Source organism: Polypterus senegalus, chromosome 2 (genome assembly GCF_016835505.1).
Source record: "Polypterus senegalus isolate Bchr_013 chromosome 2, ASM1683550v1, whole genome shotgun sequence".
NCBI classification, from domain to species: Eukaryota; Metazoa; Chordata; class Cladistia; order Polypteriformes; family Polypteridae; genus Polypterus; species Polypterus senegalus.
Genome location: NC_053155.1, coordinates 43,438,185 through 43,458,001, shown reverse-complemented (window position 1 = coordinate 43,458,001; position 19,817 = coordinate 43,438,185). Strand labels below are relative to the sequence as shown.

General features: G+C 35.5%; 1 protein-coding gene across 1 annotated transcript in view; it reads right to left on the bottom strand.

Moving 5' to 3' along the window:
- Positions 1 to 704: 704 nt before the first annotated feature.
- fancb (FA complementation group B) overlaps positions 705 to 19,817 on the bottom strand; it is a 28,922-nt gene continuing 9,809 nt past the window's right edge. Inside the window, exons 3-7 of the mRNA XM_039743592.1 lie at positions 17,730 to 17,885; positions 16,872 to 16,961; positions 13,873 to 14,001; positions 10,193 to 10,356; positions 705 to 1,215 (exon numbers count right to left, since the gene is read on the bottom strand). Coding sequence (XP_039599526.1) covers positions 735 to 1,215; positions 10,193 to 10,356; positions 13,873 to 14,001; positions 16,872 to 16,961; positions 17,730 to 17,885 — 1,020 coding nt within the window. The 3' untranslated portion in view covers positions 705 to 734. The remainder of the gene's footprint in view (positions 1,216 to 10,192; positions 10,357 to 13,872; positions 14,002 to 16,871; positions 16,962 to 17,729; positions 17,886 to 19,817) is intronic.

Below are 19,817 nucleotides of genomic sequence, written 5' to 3'. Positions count from 1 at the left end.
GCACTGCTCATCACTTGTCCAATACAGTCCCCACAGTGAAGCATGGCAGTGGCAGCATCATGCTGTGGGGTTGTTTTTCAGTTGCAGGGACAGGACGACTGGTTGCAATCGAGGGAAAGATGAATGCGGCCAACTACAGTGATACCCTGGACAAAAACCTTCTCCAGAGTGCAAAGGACCTCAGACTGGGCCGAAGGTTTACCTTCCAACAAGACAATGACCCTAAACACACAGCTAAAATAACGAAGGAGTGGCTTCACATCAACTCTGTGACTGTTCTTGGATGGCCCAGCCAGAGCCCCGACTTAAACCCAATCGAGCTTCTCTGGAGAGACCTAAAAATGGCTGTCCACCAAACGTTTACCATCCAACCTGACAGAACTGGAGAGGATCTGCAAGGAGGAATGGCAGAGGATCCCCTAATCCAGGTGTGAAAAACTTGTTGCATCTTTCCCAAGAAGACTCATGGCCGTATTAGCTCAAAAGGGTGCTTCTGCTAAATACTGAGCAAAGGGACTAAATACTTAGGACCATGTGATATTTCAGTTTTTCTTTTTTAATATATCTGCAACAATTTCAAATATTCTTTTTTTTGTCTGTCAATATGGGGTGCTGTGTGTACATTAATGAGGGAAAGGAAGGACCCAGGAAGCGACCCCAGGTCTCTTGTCAAGGAGTAAAACTAAATAAATGTGATAGTTACTCATATTTGAATCATAGATTTTTTTGACTATTTATCTCAATAAGATAATAGTTTTACCTGTCAGAAGCTCACTGTTCATCATAAGCTTGGGTAAATATCTTCCAAGAGTAATATCTTCCATACTGAAATGAATAGTACTGCATTGGAATATAACTCTATCTCCTCCTTTCCAACCACCCTGGGGATTTTCCTTCAAAGTGGCATGGAGCAGGACAGTACAATTCTGGTCACCAAAAGCCAGGAAATGTGACAGGTCTGTAACAGCAATAACTGCCCATAGCTCACTTTTTTGGATTTGTGAAAAGGATTCTTCATCATAGGCAGAACCTGAAAATGTAGCACTTGGTTCAAACCTTTTTCTTTTAGGGTTCGGTTCTGCCTGGCATGGACGAAATGACACAAAAGGCAAAATCTTGCTGAAATGTAGCATATTACTGTTCCACTGGATCACAGGTGCTGCTGTGCAGATATCATTGTCCATCAAAAGTGACAAACTAATGTCATCCAGTGATCTGAAGAAAAAAAAAAAAAACACAATATAATAAATTGGTTCAACTGAAGTACATCATTTTCCATGTTATTTGCACAAATGACCCACTACAAAGAATATCATAAAAACTATAAAGCAGAGGATAATTTACAGATAAATTGATTGTATTACAAAAGACCATCTTATCCAATAATTTATATTCTATTATTTCCAATCATGTTAATGATTACTGTATATTTGGTTGACATAAGCCTACCTTTGCTAATTCCTTAAAGGCGTTTGACTGCTTGAATATGGAGACCAACTGGGTCAAAATAAAATTTAAATTTCCACCAAATGCTAAAACTGAAACTGTATTTACTGCATTTCATAGGAGAAATAACATTTGTGACTGTGCTTTCCTCAAAATATTATTAATTTATTATATATAAAAATGAGGCCAGCTCTGTGTGAACAAATCGCTCAGGACCTTTCAGTTTTTTATTTTCTTTTTTAACAGAGTACACATTGTAATTACAACATGATCTTAAACACTTTACTGAACATTATATACCAATTCTAAAGTTACTCAGTGGGTCTACTTATGTTTATATGAGTCCTTTAATAACTATACATTTTTTAAACTGAGCATTATGAGGAAGAGAGGTACTTAAGTAAGCATATACAAAAACAACATAAAGAAGTTAACAATAATTTATGTTTCAAAATAATTTTCCTTTATGGATGCAAATGCATCGCAAGGCCATCTCAGAATTCCAATTAAGTCTACACTTATGCTTAAGATAAAGGAGGAAAACAGTATTACCCAGGGAAATACCCACACACCAAAAGGAAAATTAACAAACTGAATGCAAATAGTGACCGGGCTGAGCGAAACGTGGTGAGGGCACGTGAATCAGAGTGGCTAAAACATTGCAGAATCCTAAAAATTCTAAAACCATTAAAAAAAAAAAAAAAATTTTTCATTCTTCAGCAGTCCTGGAGCAAACTACAAGATCCAGTATTTTATGGGCATATCAAATTCATAAGCACTTCTTTGGGTAAGGATTAACTAAGTTTTATAACACAAAATGTTTTGCCTAACAATTAGTATCATCAAGATGGAAAAACAAGTTTAGAACATTAGCACAGTTAAGTATTGATGTTAAGACAAAATAATCTGCTTATACAGTATAATGTAATTTTGGGTAAAACTGCATTTTTCATATAAATAAACACAATATATCAACTGGAACTGTATCATCTTATTGATTGGAAGGAGAAAAATTTGGATGTGAGCATATGTAGGCTTTGCGCCCTAGGAACCAAGATACCTAAACTATTCTATAACATTTCTGTAATTATTTACTGCTCTGATGTTGACTTTTCTAGTTATAAAATAGGTCATTGTGATAGCAACTGAGGAGACGAATTCATAATTAATTGCAGAATTATGGTTTACAAGGATTCCTCTAGAATGCCTCTTTCTCTTGCACGATTTGCCTTAAAAACTAATCAACATCATCATCTCATAACAGGCTTAAGTTTTGAGTTTGATATTTTTCCGTCCAGCTGTTTTAGCTCTACACACACACCCATCATCGAGATATCAATGTTTTTGGTATCAAGGGGCCCTAAAATGTCGAGATCCATTGAAAACCAGAGATCGAAATTGTTGACGAATCTAAAGCTTTCACTGCTTCCTACAGACAATAGGTTATGATGGGAGACAGTGCAAAACAAATAAAACAGTTAACTAAAAGCAAGTAGTACATTGTATAACCCGGTATTTTAAATAGAACACTTACCTCCGCCTAATTACACAGCAAGTACATTACACAAATTGTTACCTTTTTCAGGTCTTATTTATATTAACAGGATATTAAAACACTATGCATCTTCCTTTTAACACTGTATTACTTAAAAATATCTGGAGTTCTTACAAATCAAAAGGAACAGAAACATTAACAACTTTAATTTATACTTTGTGTTCAAAATGTTCAAAAAATGCCTGAGATTTTCGCAAATTACAAAATGATTTTTGTAACAATTTTTTTTTCTTATGACATACTGAGAATCTGAAATGAACTTAAATATTTTGCTCTCCCTTGTGCTTTACAATGGAGGCTAATGGGGCATCATCAGAAAATAAAAGCTTAAAAACACACAGCTTTTTTTAAATTTTTTTTTAAATTTTTATTTATTAATTTTATTACAATCAATACATAGCAATCAAGTTTTTACAAAAAAAAGAATTATGCTAAGAACAGATCGATCCCCACCCTTGAGAGAGAGAGCAAGCCAAACGGTGTAAAATTTAAGGCTTTAAAAATACCTAAATCAACAAATTCTCTGTGCTTTATAAATCATTTCAAAATATTACTGATTAGATCCTGCCATGTTTTGAAAAAGTCTGCACAGATCCTCTAACTGAGTATTTGATTTTTTCCAATTTTAAATAATATAACACATCAGTTTCCCACTGACTTAAAAGAGGAGAGTTTGGGTTCTTCCAGTTTATCAGAATAAGTCTGCGTGCCAACAGTGTAGTGAATGCAATCACAATTTGTTTGTCTTTCTCCACTTTAAGACCCTCTGGAAGAACCCCAAACACAGCTGTTAATGGGTTAGGAGGGATTGTGAGTCAAGACTGTCTGAGAGGTAATTAAAAATTTTTGTCCAGAATAATGTTAATTTGGTGCAGGCCCAGAACATGTGACCTAGTGAGGCTGGGGCTTGGTTGCAACGTTTGCAGGTTGGATCATGCCCTGGAAACATTTTGGAGAGTTTTAGTCGAGACAGATGTGCTCGATATATAATTTTGAGTTGTATAATTGTATGCTTTGCATATGGAGCTTGAGTGAATTCTCTGCATTGCTACTTTCCACTCCTTTTCTGATATATTAATTGAGAGGTCATTTTCCCAGTGTCCTCTTGGATCTTTGAAAGGAAGGGATTGTAAAAGGATTTTATATATTGTAGAGATGGAGTCTAACTCCTTGAAATTGAGCAATAATTTTTCCAGCGTGGATGAGGGTGCAAGATGAGGAAAATCTGGAAGGTTCTGTTTAACAAAGTTCCTGATTTGAAGATAGTGAAAGAAATTTGTAGCTGGAATGTTAAATTTGGAATGTAATTGTTCATAGGATGCAAAGACGTTGTCTATATAAAGATCTCTAAGCAAGTTAATTCCAAATTTTTCCAGATATTAAAACTGCATATGTTTGTGAGGGTTGAAAGAGGTGGTTCTTTTGCAGGGGTGCCACAGAAAGAAGCTTCTCCGCCTTAAAATGCTTTCTACATTGGTTCCAGATTCTAAGTGAGTGGAGCACAATTGGGTTATTAGTGTATTGCCGATAACGTGTGTTTATTGGAGCACAAGGCAAGGAATACAAAGAAGTACTGCAGGATTTTACTTCTATTGCGGTCCATGCCTGTGTATGTTCTTCTATTTGTGTCCAGGTTCTTATCGACTGTATATTTGCGCCCAGTAATAAAACTGGAAGTTAGGTAGAGCCATGCCGCCTTCTGCCTTTTGTCTTTGTAGGGTCGCTCTTTTGATGCGTGGATGTTTAGAATTCCAAATAAATGAGGTTATTGTTGAATCTAATTGCTTAAAGAACGATTTATTAATGTATATTGGTATGTTTTGAAATAAAAAGGAGCTTAGGAAGAATATTCATCTTAACAGTGTTAATTCTTCCAGCTAGTGTGAGATGAAGGGTTGACCATCTATGCAAGTCTTGTTTAATTTTTTCCATGCAGACAAAAATTTTGTTGATAAAGAGCTTTATGTTTACTTGTGATGTTTACCCGAGGTATTTAAACTGTTCTGCAATGATAAAAGGAAGGGTGTCTAATCTAATATTATATGCTTGAGAATTCACCGGAAAGAGTACACTTTTATTCAGATTAATTCTGAGACCAGAGAGCTTTTGAAATTCTGTGAGTGCTGCTAAGACTGCAGGCACAGAATTTTCTGGGTCCGATATATACAGTACCATGTCATCTGCATATAATGAGATTTTCTGTTCCAGTCCTTCTCTGCTAATCCCCTTTATCTGATCAGTATTTCGACAATGTATTGCCAGTGGTTCAATGGCAATTGCAAACAGCAGTGGTGACAAAGGGCATCCTTGTCTTGTGCCACGCTCTAGTTTAAAGTAGTCTGAGCAAATGTTATTGATGCAAACTGAAGCTTCTGGGTTAGTATACAGTAATTTAATCCATGCACAAATGTTGGGCCAAACCCAAACTTCTCCAAAATAGTAAAAGGTATTTCCATTCAATCATGTCGAATGCTTTTTCTGCATCCAATGATAATAATATTTCTGGGGTGTTTGATTTAGTTGGTGAGTATATTACATTAAACAGGCGTTGAAGATTTGAAGATAAGTGTCGGCCCCTAATAAATCCAGTTTGGTCTTGTGATATTACTGAGGGGAGCACTTTCTCCATCCTTCTAGCTATGATTTTAGAGAGTATTTTAACGTCGTTATTCAGAAGTGAAATTGGTCTGTATGATGCACATTGTAATAAGTCCTTATTTTGTTTTGGAAAGACAGTGATTAGTGCTTGGCGAAAGGTTTGTGGAAGAGATTGGTTATCTCTGGCTTCTGTAAATGTTGCTAATAGGAGGGAGCTAGCTGAGCGGAGAATTTCTTGTAAAACTCTGCAGGGTAGCCGTCAGGGCCTGCTGCTTTTCCACCTTGGAGTGACTTTATAGCATCCAGTAATTCTGATAATGACAGAGGTTTATCGAGTTCCTCCACACTAAAAGCGTCAATTTGTGGTATCTGTAATTTATCCAGAAATGCATTAGATTGTATATTGTCTTCTTTAAACTCAGTAGTATATAGGGATTTATAGTAGTCTCTAAAAGTGTACATTATATTTTTGTGTTCGATGATTTTATCTCCATTCGTGTTAGTAATTACCGAGATTGCGTTGCATATCTTGCTTGTGAATTTGTTGCGCTAAAAGCTTATTAGCTTTCTCCATGTTCATAATAATGATGTCTGGATTTGTAAATTAGTTGTTCGGTTTCTTTAGTTGTCAAGAGGTTTAATTCTGAATGTAGAGCCTGCCTCCTCTTATGTAGAGTCTCGCTTGGTAGTCTGGCATGTTCTTCATCTATTTTAGTAATTTCGCTTTTATCTCTGCTACTTTCTTCGCTTCGGATTTATTTCTGTGGGAAAGATATGAGATAATCTGTCCTCTTAAGAAGGCCTTAAGAGTTTCCCAGAGTATTCCTGCAGAGATCTCAGGGGATGTATTTGTCTCTAGAAAGAATTCAATTTGTTTGGATATAAATTCAGTACAATTCTCGTCAGCTAATAGAAGCGGATTGAGGCCATCTGGGGGTGAGTGTATGGGGCTTAGTAATTTCAGCTCCAAGATCATCGGAGCATGGTCTGAAATAACAATAGCATCGTATTTACAAGATTTAATCTTAGGCAAGAAGTTATTATCTATAAAGAAGTAATCAATCCTTGAGTAGCAATGATGTACTGGTGAGTATAAAGAATATGTTCTTGAATTTGGGTTTAAAAACCTCCAGGGATCTGATAAGTTGTGATCAGTTATAAACTTTGTAATTATCTTTGCGGTGTTAGTTGCCGTTCCCCCTGTGGAGGAAGTCTTATCTAAAAGTGGATTTAGAACACAATTAAAGTCCCCAGCCATTATAAGTTTATGAGTGTTCAGATTGGGAATGGATGCAAATAAATTTTGTATAAATTCCTTATCATCAACATTAGGTGCATAAACATTTATCAAAATCATTTTACAGTTAGATAAGTCTCCCATGACCATCACATATCTCCCTTCAGGATCCAATACTACATCTGATGCTACAAATGGTACTGTTCTATGTATGAGAATTCCCACCCCTCTAGTTTTCTTTGTAAAACTAGAATGGAACATTTGGCCAGTCCAGTCTTTTGCAGCCGGAACTGATCCTTACTTAGTAAGTGGGTTTCCTGTAAAAATACTATTTTAGCATTTAGACCTGTTAGGTGAGAAAGTACTTTCTTTCTCTTTAATTCGTGATTCAGGCCTTTAACATTCCAGCTTACAGTTAACTGTCCCATCATGGAGACACTGATTCTGAGTTTTTGGTGTCATTTTATAGTCTTAACTTTAAGTGAAATAGTTTAGGTCTTAATTTCCTATTCCCCAAGAGTTGTTGCCATGCAGCTTATTATTACGTTGATAGTTATAATTATAAAGATTGAGATGATAGATTAGATATAGATCAAGCCTGCTCTCTTTCTCTTCCCCTTAACCCCCACCCTCCCTTTTTGCCTCCCCAGGTGAGGCTAAAACCCACTTCATGCAGTCCCAGTCCTCTGACATACCCAGAGACAGAGCACGCCCAAAGCACATCAAGCCCCCATGCAGTGGCGCTTTAAGGTTAAAAGATAGAGATATCTGTTACCAATATAGTCTTTAAAAGAGGAAAAAGAAAAAAAAAGAATTTTGCACTTAATATATATATATATATATATATATATATATATATATATATATATATATATATATATATATATATATATATATATATATATATATATATATATATATATATATCTTCATCAATTTTAGTGCATTAAGATGATATCCCCAGATAATAAACCCAGGTGATGGTGTTAAAGATGTGTCCAAAACAAGCATAACAAGTCTTAATGCAGTAATAGCAATAACAGCAAACCAAGGGTATGATATTGAACAGTCTCATTTAGGGTACACATGAAATAATTAGAAAAGAGAAAAAAGAGGAGGAAAACGTAATTAAGCACAATAAAACATAAACATTTAGCCCTAGTAATACTAAGTAATAAGTAAGTAATAATAAGAATATGAGAATATATGCTGATAAAAACCCGTATTTTAAAACAAATAGATCAGACAGTAGATTATTAATCCTAGCTTTATCATTTACCGCCATGACTCACAATTATGTATCAGAATAGTCCCGGATCAGCTTTCTTAACTCATTTTCTGCCTCCTCCTTGCTAGCGAAAACATAGAAATGACCCTGCCATTCCACTTTCAGTTTTGCCGGATACAGGAGGCCGATTTGACATTGGCTTGCCGTAGCCGCTGTTTAATATTATAGAAGGCGCGTTTAATAGCTGTTGCTGGAGAGAAGTCAGGGAAGACGACGAATGTGGCAATTTTCATATATAATATCTTCCTTTTTTCCTGAGGAGTTCCATCACCTCTAACTTAAATGATAATCGCTCAAAACGAACTATAAAAGATCTTGGTCGGGTCTGACGGTGTTTGATCAGCGTGCGCGTAAGCCGCTGCTATCTCAGATTCTGCTTTAAAGTCGCCCCCGATTATTTTAGAAAAAAGTTCAGTTGCGAATTTCACAGGGTTTAAACTTTCGATTCTCCGCAGGCCTTCAATTCTGACATTATACCTTCTATTCCCATCTTCTAAAGCAGCCAGTCTGTCTCCAAGTTTTTCTCCGAGTTTTTACATTCAACTGACATTTACTGCTCTTTCCTCGGCACTGGCAGCTAGATGTTGGCTATTTCGATCCGATTCGTGAATGTCTCACTAAGATGCTCCAATTGATCAGCAAGCGTGCTCAGTTTAGCCGAGTTTTTCTCAATGCGCTCTTCAATTTTACCCAGCACCTGTCGGTTCAAGTTGTACCTCTTGACGCAGCCTTTCATTTGCCTGTTGGAATTCCTGTCGCAGCCTTTCATTTGCCTGTTGGATTTCCTGTCGCAGACATTCATTGGCCTGTTTCATCTCCTGTTTCAGTCTCTCATGTGCCTTTGCCGTTGCTTTCTCATTAGCCTTCTTGCTTTTCTTTATATCTTGCGTGAGCTCAGCGAGCAACACTTTCAGTTCAGATAGCTCAAATGTGCCTTCTTGTACCGTAGATGAAGCAGCAGACTCTGCTGAAGCCGTGTCCCGCTGCTCCAGTCCCGCGTAATTGCGTAACTGAAGCCGCGGACCTCCCGGCCTTTTCAAGTTTCAGGTAATCCTCTCCAATCGGCGAGCTATCCACATCTGCACTCACGATCGCACCTTCGCCCCTTTTCGCCTCAGCGGCGACGATGTAGCGGACCGTGGTCCCGAGGAGTCTGTACTTTCGCCAATCTGATCCTGGTCCGTCTCTGACAGGCTGTATCTCGAGCTAGGGCTTGCTGATCGTAGCTTGGATGTAGCTTTAGTCTTCGATTCTTTCGACCCCTTCTTGTTGGCCATGTTTATATGTGTTTACATATACTGTAGCGGTCCCTCTCGGGTTGAATAAATACAGGATATCTCAGAATAATAAGCAAATAATATGAAAAATAGCACCACTGCTAGCAGAGCTCCACTTCAGACGTCCATCTCTCGCATCGGACGAGACCAAAACACACAGCTTTTTAAAGTAAGCATCCTAAACTTCATCCCATTACAGATATTGTAGTTCTCACCAAACCAACTTGAACACCCATTATCTAAAGATTTGTGATTATGCATTACATAAATGTAGAATACTTTTGTGATAAAATATTATGCACCTGTTACTTTTAATTTACTTCAACAAAAACAAATAATAAAAAATATCATTTAGATTACAATTTAATGTCATGAACATTACGATAAAACAACTTGTTCATTTAGGTAATGAGAGAATCACTCTGGTGTAGATAGCCAATGTTTAATTTGGCTAGTGTGGTTAAGTCAAACCTGCTGAGCATTTGTATCCTACAATAAAAACTAAACAGTGGTGCATGAATATGCACAGCTATGATTTTCTAAATCACTATGGCTGCCTAACAAAATGCCTAACAAAAAAAGGTTATTTTTTGCTATCACACAGATCGTTCATTCATTTGACAATTTATTATATTCATTTTATTTATCTCTTAAAAATAAAAGTGACTTTAAAGAAATTGAAAACAATTTAACTATATATTTTTGAAGACGTATTTTTATAATTTAAAGTTGCACCCTCTGTACATTTCATATAATGCTTTTTGTATTCAGTTCTCAGCTGGAGTACTTACAAGTAAGCTGCATCTTTCAGATTCACTCCCACAACCCAGCTGTCACCTATCACTCTCTGCCAAACCTTGTCTACAAGATCAGGAAGCTTCTTGGGCACAGCAAGAATTTCAGAACTCGAGCTCTGAGAACTCCTTTCCTCATCCCACAATGAGACCAATCCTTCCTGAAAAGATAAAAAAATATATATTTTTTTTAACAACTTCCACCATTCCCAACATATTTTAACTAAGATGATGATGCAAATACTGTACAATTAGAAAACTGAAAGCATTATCAAACCTTATTCACTCAATGACTGGTAATTTTTCAGATGTCAATTGATATTTTTATATACTAAAACAGATGTTTCGAAGTAAGGTAGTTATACTCACTAATCATGATGCCAGAGACTGGTATCATTATTATGTCACCGATTTTGAATGTTTTATTTCTGAATTACACATCCTAATGGTGACATTTAAAAAGTAAAAATGATTCCAGTGCCCAGGGATATTTAACAGTTATTAGATCTAGCCACATACTTCAATTTGATAAAAATTAAGTAAAGCAACAATAAACAGTCTCAAGGGTCCATCTAAACCCTCAGTCCAGTGGAACAGGATGCTATGATCCACTCTATTATCATGATGTTTTATTAGGTGTTTATTTATAAGGTGTCACTTGATGCCGCTTTGCAACAGATATGTAGTTTCCCAGACACTTCAGTTTTATGTTGTTTCTGTCTAAGCTCTGTTTATTGTTACAGGGCCATTGGTACCACGGGATGTGTAAAAAGTAATTACAAATGATAAATTGCCAGATTTTATTACCCTTAATAATGTTGCATTTAAAGAAGTATTTTCATGTCCACAGGTGACTTGAGGCCATGAGGTCGATACATTTAACTTTTTCTTTAATGCAATGGGCAGGAGTTAAACCTAGATTTCTTGGTTGAAAGGCTGATGGGCTAAACCTCACAACCTGTGTGGCGCTGCCTGACTCTATTAATAGTACAATGGGATCTAATTCAGACCACTTGCCATTCTGAAAGTGTAGCTCTTTTTACTATTATTTCCACATTTTGTTGTAAATTTAAAGTAGGGAAAATTTATGTTTACAATAAATATGACCAATGTTTCTAGTTCATTATGAGATCTGTGTCAATCAGTTAACATTGTAATTACAACTGCTTGTTTAGACCTTGATCCCATCATCATCCTGTGGGTGTGTGACAAGTACCTATGAGCAACATTTCAAACCTGAGGCCTTAAAAAATAAAGTTGTGCAATATGACAAATAGAGGCTTTGGTTTATACTATAGATACTGTAGACTCCAGAGTTCTGATCATAATTTTTATTCCACTAGATGGCAGTAACACCCTGTATATTTCTGTACATTAGCGCTTCAGAGTTAGAAAATGAATTATAAAGAATATGTGATTATAAATTATTATAGTGGGATTTCCAACGTAGTCTTAGTGTTCTGCCTACTGGTTCATCTAGCAACCCTTAGCAGTCAAAACGTTTAGTAGCTGCTTACTGGATTATATTATAGCTCTGCCAAGTTCTTACTAATGGCCTGCAGTATGCTACACTTGGATTAATGTTACATCAAAAGTGATATGGGTAAGCATGTCTTAAGGCAATGTGACTTCTTTCAGTTAGCAAATGATGAGGTCTGTTTCTTACTTGATACATAATGACTTTAGGAGCTAAACTTCCTGTACTATTCTTCCAATAGTGAAAAGCTCACATAAACAATAGATCAGAAAAATGCTAAAAATAAGAATGCACCTCTTGAACAGTTATTCAGTTTGGATAAGCTTTGATTACTTTAAAAGATAATCCTGTGCCTTCTAAGCTCAATGCACCTGATGATGACAATTTCTTGCCTTACAGATTAAGCTCATGAAAGTCAATACCTTATTATAATTTGTTTAGGAAGTCATCATATATGAAACAATTCAGACAGACATTTAAGCTAGGACCTCGGTTATTTGAAGCAAAAGTACCTTGCACAAATGAAATATGTACAAATAGCACAAAGAAATTTCAGAACATTATTAACACAAATCCCATTAATGAGAAATGATGGTCTGCTGTCTCTTTTGCTTTCTAGAAACACGACAATGGTGTTCAATGTTAAAACCATTTGCATTTTTGTCCCATGACTTGGGATACCAATTGATAAAGTGTTCTCACTTTTACCTTCGAAGTTTGTTTTTATCAGCTGTCATGATTACCAATTACAGTACACTTCAACCAGACATGAAGACGTCACAAGTTTGATAATATGATGATGTATGCATTAACAAAAATATTTATCCATATGTGTAATTTACAGTTTCAATATAATGTATCCAAAGTAACATAAGCATATATCCGGTCCAACTGGAGGTGCTTACATTCTTGATCATTGCTACACAAGATTATGCTTACTCCTCAATTCCCCATCTTTACTTCTACCAGTCAAACCATTTAAATTACTTTTCATACCTTTTAAAACAGAATATGATGCATGAGAAGTAAACAATGGCTGAATCACTACAGGGCTACTTTGATCCTGTTATCTATTGGTCTATGTTTAAATAATCTTTATGTAGTTCCAAACTATAACAAAAAAATGCATGGATAATTGAGTACAAATGAAATAATAAATGCTGCCCGACAAAGAGGCAGACATGAAGAAAACATTGAAAAAAGGCAATATTTCTAAGATGTAAATCTGGCAGAGTCCTTGGCTATGTCCTCAAACCCTGTATAAATCAGCTTGTATCATAAAAAATGAAAATCTTCCATTTAACTGGGCCTTTTTGACTTGGTGCAACATTGTCAATTTGACCTGTGATTAGCTGGTAAGTTGAAAAGTATTTTTTGTTAAGCAAATTTATCACCTTTGCCTGTACTTAAGTCACTTCCTCATGAATAAATGTTTTTTTCTTTACCCTTTCACCCACTGGGAACTTCTTGCCAATTGTATTTGTTGCTGCAGTTACCATGTACAAACTCATGTGACACATTGAAGCTGCAGTCTTCATCCAGTCTTCAAGTGAAATGTATGGCAACTCAAAGCTGAAAATATAACTTAACACTATCAATAAAGAAGAACTTGAGGGACTAATGATAGCAGACATTTCTTTAGACATTGTATATTTTAGATCCATGCAATTTTCCTTATTGGTATAAGGTAACACCTTACAATATTATTTCCACACAGTGGTGATTTAATACTATGAATACATTTATAATTTTAAGTAAACTATATAATAGTTATTGAGCAATTTTATACTTAATATGTAACAATTAAACTTCAGTCAACTTGATCAGAAAGCAAGAATTAATCCTGGATGTTGTACTGAACTAAAGTAAATATGCCAATTAACCGATCATGCAAGTCTTTGGAAAGCAAAACACTTGAAGAAAACCAGTTTGAACTTGGGTAAAAATGGGAGCAGCACAAGCAACTGAAAAAGAAATCATAGTGCCCTCATGTAAATACCTACACTGTAAATTTAACTAATTTATCTTATAAATGGTTTATATCCCTTTGACATATATTTTGTCTAAATTTGTTCTTATATGCAAAACAAAAAGTCAAACCACAATGGTTATGTGGAAATCAGGTCAAAAGCATTTGTTATAAAGAACACTGGCTGCAAGGATTGGTAGAAAAAATGAAAAAGACAAAAGTGATTTTTACCTCTTCAGCATCTGACAAGGAATACTCTTGTCCATAGACAAGATTCATTAATGCTTTAGAAGATTTCATCAGTATTTGGTCTTTGACTTCCAATTGTTTTTGCAGTTCTTCAATTAAGACCAAGCCGGACTGTAACATAAATTACAGACCAAATGATTAATGATGAATAAAAGTTTTAAACACACAATGAAATATTTTGTGAATAATTTATCTGCATATTACATATACTTATGTTTCGATCCCAAAAAGCAACATCAGAATTAAAATATTAGGAGAATAAAGAAAAACATGTAAAGTAACACTGAGTGTAAGAGTTTTAAGACTTTGTCATAACTCTTTGTGCTAATCAGTTAACATTTTTGTTTCTTACTTGCACATTCTGAAAAATAACACTATCCAGCCATTCATCTTCCAAACCCACTTAGCTAGAGGAAGTCCAAATGGAAGCTGGAGCCTATCCCAATAAGCATCGGACATAATGCAGGAACATTGGATGAAAACACACAAACACAAACTATAGCCAAATTAGTATTGGTAAGCCACCTATTCTGTACAGTATGTCTTTGGACTGTGGGCAAAAATCCACATGGACATAGGAAGAACATGAAAACTCCACACAGGGAGCACCCAGGGTGTGAACCCCATGCCTTCCAAAAATAACACTATGTCATCAATACAATAAGTCAAAAATGAATATGACTGATTGCTGATCATCTTCATCAACCTCAGTATGGGATATTATCATAGTCTGCATAACATGTTGACCCACAACATGGAATAATTGCATTGAGAAGAGCAAAGTTTACAAATCCATTGCATAATCTGTGTAATTTTACATTTGCTAAATTGGCTGACACCTTTGTCCAATGAAACCTAAAACATTTCAGATACAATTGATTACATTTCTTTTTGTTTTTGGGAATTGGGGCCCAGGCAGGCAAGTACTAGTGTCAGTAATGGGATTTGAATCCACAATCTCATGGCTTGTCCAAAGTCTTAAACATACACCCAGCCTATAAGATATATTTGAATGGCAGTATAAAAGAAAATGTTAATGGTAAATAAAATGATCTCAGATTCACTTGACAAATGCAGCTACAATCTAAATACTTTAATCTGGAAACTTTTTTTGTGTACTAATAATGAAAATCTGTAACAAATTTACTTGGCATTTCATGTTTGTGGTTAAATTTTTATTGAATCAAATATTTACAAGAAATTAATGATACAAATTACTTTAAAACAGACCTATAAAAAAAGAACTACTTCGAAAGTGTCCTCACTCACAAAAGATCTGTCAGGAGGGATCAAGAAAAAAAGGTGTTGCCAAGACACATTGAAGAGAGTGTGGAAGCCCAAGCATCTGGTCAGAAAGTAAACTCCTAAATGGAGAGGCAAGAAGGATTAAGGGATCCCAATATCACGGACAACCAGCCATCTAGCTCACAATTTTTCTGTGCAGCTGACAACCACTTCTTGGAAAATGGATATCCCATTATCTCACAAAGCAAGGAGTGAAAAAGGGAACAAGTTATAGAAAAAGGACTTCCATAAAACAGAATTAAAAGAAAGAAGACATTTTTAGTGATAGCCCAGGACAACCTTTTCAGCAATGGTACTTAAGTATTCCCCTAAATGTAAGTGAAAGATAGAGCAGAAAGGAGAATGAGGAGGAAGATATGGAGTAAGAGTGGGATATCAATAGAGAGAATCAAGGAAAGAAAGCCAGAGACATAGGACAAGAAGGGGAGATACAGGAGGATAGTTCAAATACGCAAGGATGAAAGTACTAGCAGCATTGAGAAGACAGATGGGTCCAACCAGTTCCACATATTAATGTTTACAGGATGCAAGATGCTGATAATTAGTGGTTTTTGGAGTATAATGGGATACATTTAAAAATTTATATTCTGAGATTTTGGGATTGGGGTATCAGAATCATGGTTATAAATAGTTTGTAATCACCTGTAACCTGCTTTACACAAACCAGCATACATTGTAGCTACTGGCGTCATACAGGTAGACAAGGAAAAATGGAAATCAAAAATAGGGTTAAAGAAAAGATGAGCAGTTACTCGAATTACACATCTTTAGGATAAACCTAAGCTGAAATAAAAAAATGGGGGAAATAAATTTGAATGCACCGAAAGCCATGTCTTTAAAAAAATACTCCTTTTTTAAAGCATGCTGATATACTAAGGAATAGAAGAAGGTAGAAGCTTCCACTAATCAAAACACCATCACTTTAGATGACTGGAAGATCAATGGAGAGAGAAGATGGCGGGTTAATGGAAAATTCAACGAAACTGCAGATTCTGTGTGCCCAATGATATCATTTTAAATCTGGTCATTACACTCTCACATCTACCCAGCCATGGATTAATGCAGAGTGCTTATTAGTGGTCCTTTTGCATTCTAGAGCTGGGAATGAAAGATCTGACAAGAGTTCATATCAGTGGTTTAAGCCAAATAAAGTAATAATGCCATCAAAACCATATACAATCTATACATCGTGCTCAGAACACGCAATGTCAGAAGCATTGTTTGAGTCTGGGCCCATTTCTGTGGCTGAGGTTGCAGCAGCGATTAAAAAGGTTCTGAAGTAGCAAAGAGACAAGATCCAAGAGGAGCAATGTGAATAGACACTGAGCCTGCAGCAGCTAAGTTCCACAGATATTTGAGGAGACAAGGAAGTTTGACAAACCTGTATACATGTGTTTCATTGACTTGAAGAAAATAAACTGATGTGTTCTCCATAGTATGTTTCGGAAGGTGCTATAAGACTGAACAGTTTTGTGGCCCCTGCTGCAGTTTATTCAATACCGTTACTTATGGAGAATTGTAGTTACATATTTCATAGTAAGCTGAGTCCATTGATCATGGCTACTGGACTTCAATACAATTTCATCTTGTCTCCTTTTATTCAAGATTTTAGGGGTCATGTTGCCCTCTTACCTTTGATAAGGGAATCAGGACAATATTTTAGGCATTTCACATACCTGTAGTCTTGCTTCTAATGCTTGCATTGTGATAAAGTAGTTTTCCTGTAGTGTATTATCAATGTTCAAATTGCAGTTTTCACTGTTATTCTGTAAGATAAGAGGACATTTTATATATCTACCTTTATAATCATGTAAAGTATATTGAAAATGTTCTAATTAAATTGGAAATACCTGCACAACAATGTCATTGGTATATAAAGACTAGACAAAGCTCAAAGTGTAATCAGTCAAATGTGGTCTTGTTATAAAAAAATTAATTAGGTCAAGAGAAGCAAACAGCAACCCAGATAATCTGTTTTCTTGACCATCCTGCTTGATATCAACAATTTAAGTTTAACTTTGTTGCCACTTGCTGTTCCTACATGTTAACCATGTGTTGGATACCTGTGGAAATGCAGCATCTGGAATCCAACTTAGAACCTGTGGAAATATCTGTGGGTAAGACAATTGCCTAATCCTAAACTACACACTCTGGTGAATATGTTGATTTGTTCTTCATTTGCCTTTTTTATCTGGTTTGGGAGCATGAGCAAACATTAAAGGTTAACTGCAGCTTTATTTTATATTGCTGAAGTTTCCACTTGTCATAGTGGGATGTAAAAGAGAGTAGTGTTTAGCTAAAGATAACAAGTGAAATATCCATTTCTCAGGACAAATATAATGCAGAAAACATTTCCAGTTAAGTAACTCTACATAAAAGAGTGGCTGCTTAGTGAAAGTACTCATTTATAGCACACAGACATATATATTTTTAATGTTTACTACATCATTTGTCAATTAAATGCTAGTAATGTGCTATTCTGAACATCATTACCATTTCATTCCTTTAGGAAAATGAAAAACAAAATAACTTACTGTGAAGGTAATCTCACAAACATCTGTCAAAGTAAAATTCTCCAAATTATCTTCAATGATGGACGAGTTCTCAAAAATTAATAAAATCTGATCTGACCCACAGCAAGCAAAATCATCAATGTGCATTGCCTGGACATTCTGCCAGCTGGACACAACCTTAAATAAAAAACAAAATTATAAAAAGTTAGCTTGTTTGCTGCTGAAATTCTTTTCAAATACAATTGGATACACATACTATATTACAAAATGAGGGCTACACAAAACAAATATTTTGATAATCGATTACTTACATCCTATTAGCCTTCTTGATCAATTCTGTACAGTGCCTTGATGTAGATAGTGACGAATCTACTATGACTTAGAGGTCCTTCTTAAAGGATACCTTATATTTACTTACATTAAATTTAATCCACCACAAATCTGCTCAAATGTGCTTTGCCAGTACCTTTGTCACTCAGCCACTATCATCTCTGTAAACATTTCTTACATAAAAAGTCAGAAAGAGAGCAAAGATAATTCTTTTGATCAAGTACTGCACTAATCACAGAACATCAAATATTTAAGCACAGTATGTATTATACAAATTGTATGATTTAAGTAATTTGTAATGGTTCCAAATAATGTATTTGCACATATTACTGCTTTTTCACATCTGGAACAGTCTGTATAATGTGTGTGTGTATTTATTTTAAAACATTCACAAGTACGGTATGTATTTGTGGCTGGGCAACTGGAGTCATCCAGTATTCTTAAAACTTTCTTGAATCCTTTTTTCTCTACAGGTACTTAACAAGGCCAGTACTAATGAGCAATTTATAAAAGGAGGCTTGAAAATCTGTGGAAGGCAATTATATTTTAGGGGAAACAAACCCGTGGCAAAGTAACCAGTGAAGCTTACCTTTCACTTTCAGTCCCAATAAACAGTGAGAATTAGTGTAGTTATCTGACTGAAAAAGAAGGAAGCTACTGCCTCTTCCCAAATGAGCCAGGAATGAAACAGCTCATTAAACTAAAAAAAACACAATCATCAAAAAAAAAAAAAACATTGTTGTCCTGTCATAGATGCACATGCTTCGATCATCTAGTGACAGCTATTTTGTGAGCAGTGAAATATGCACAAAGCTTGCAATCAAGTGACAGTTATTCAACTACAGTCAAGCATTGGTAGACATTTAGTTTTAACCAGGTTGAAGTTTAGTAAGTTTAGTACAGCCGTCAACATATTATCAGAGTGGTGGCGCACAGTTGTCATTTCTGCCTCACAGCACTAACCTGTATGGGATAAGCATGTTTTAGCCATGCATTTCCAGGTTGATCGGTATCAGTGTGTGTGTTTAACCGAGTACGACTGATTACCCATTTTAACACTGAATACTGGAAATGCACCAATAATACTTTTCACTTAACAAAATAAATTTAGTCCTTTGTGAAGTAAATAATATCCTTTTCCTTTTTCTATACCCTACCTGAGTCCCCTGGTAAACACTGGCCACTGTGCCACCAGATCACACCATTTTAAAATATCTGATTTAAAACTACACATTTAATTAAAGGATTCTGTTAGTGGATTGCATGCAACAAAGCACACTCTTTTCAGCTTGGCTCTGCAATTAAGTCCTGCAAAGTATCACCTCACCTACCCACTGAAGTTGCAATAATCACTGGCTTCCAGTGACCCTAAATGGGATAGATTAAATTTACCCCTCAGCACATGCAAGATTAAATTTATATGAATACACTGCATGTTCAATTCTTTTCAGTCCATTACATGCTATCAATCTGAATTTTGAAGTATCATTGGTACTGGGATGAGCCTGAAAATAGTGAACCACACATAACCTGTTCAAGACCATCAAAAGTTGAACTTACATGAATTTTTAAAATTTGACTACATATACAAATAAACACAGAAATTGAAAGAGAACTGTAAAACAAACATCAAAAACCTAACATTATCGGTGCATGCCCACAAGGAATACATAATGTCTTAAAGGGGACAACAACAATGATTCAGTCCGAGTATGTTTACCACAATAATGAACTTAACACAAAGAACTATTTAAAAATATGTAATGTCTTTATAAACAA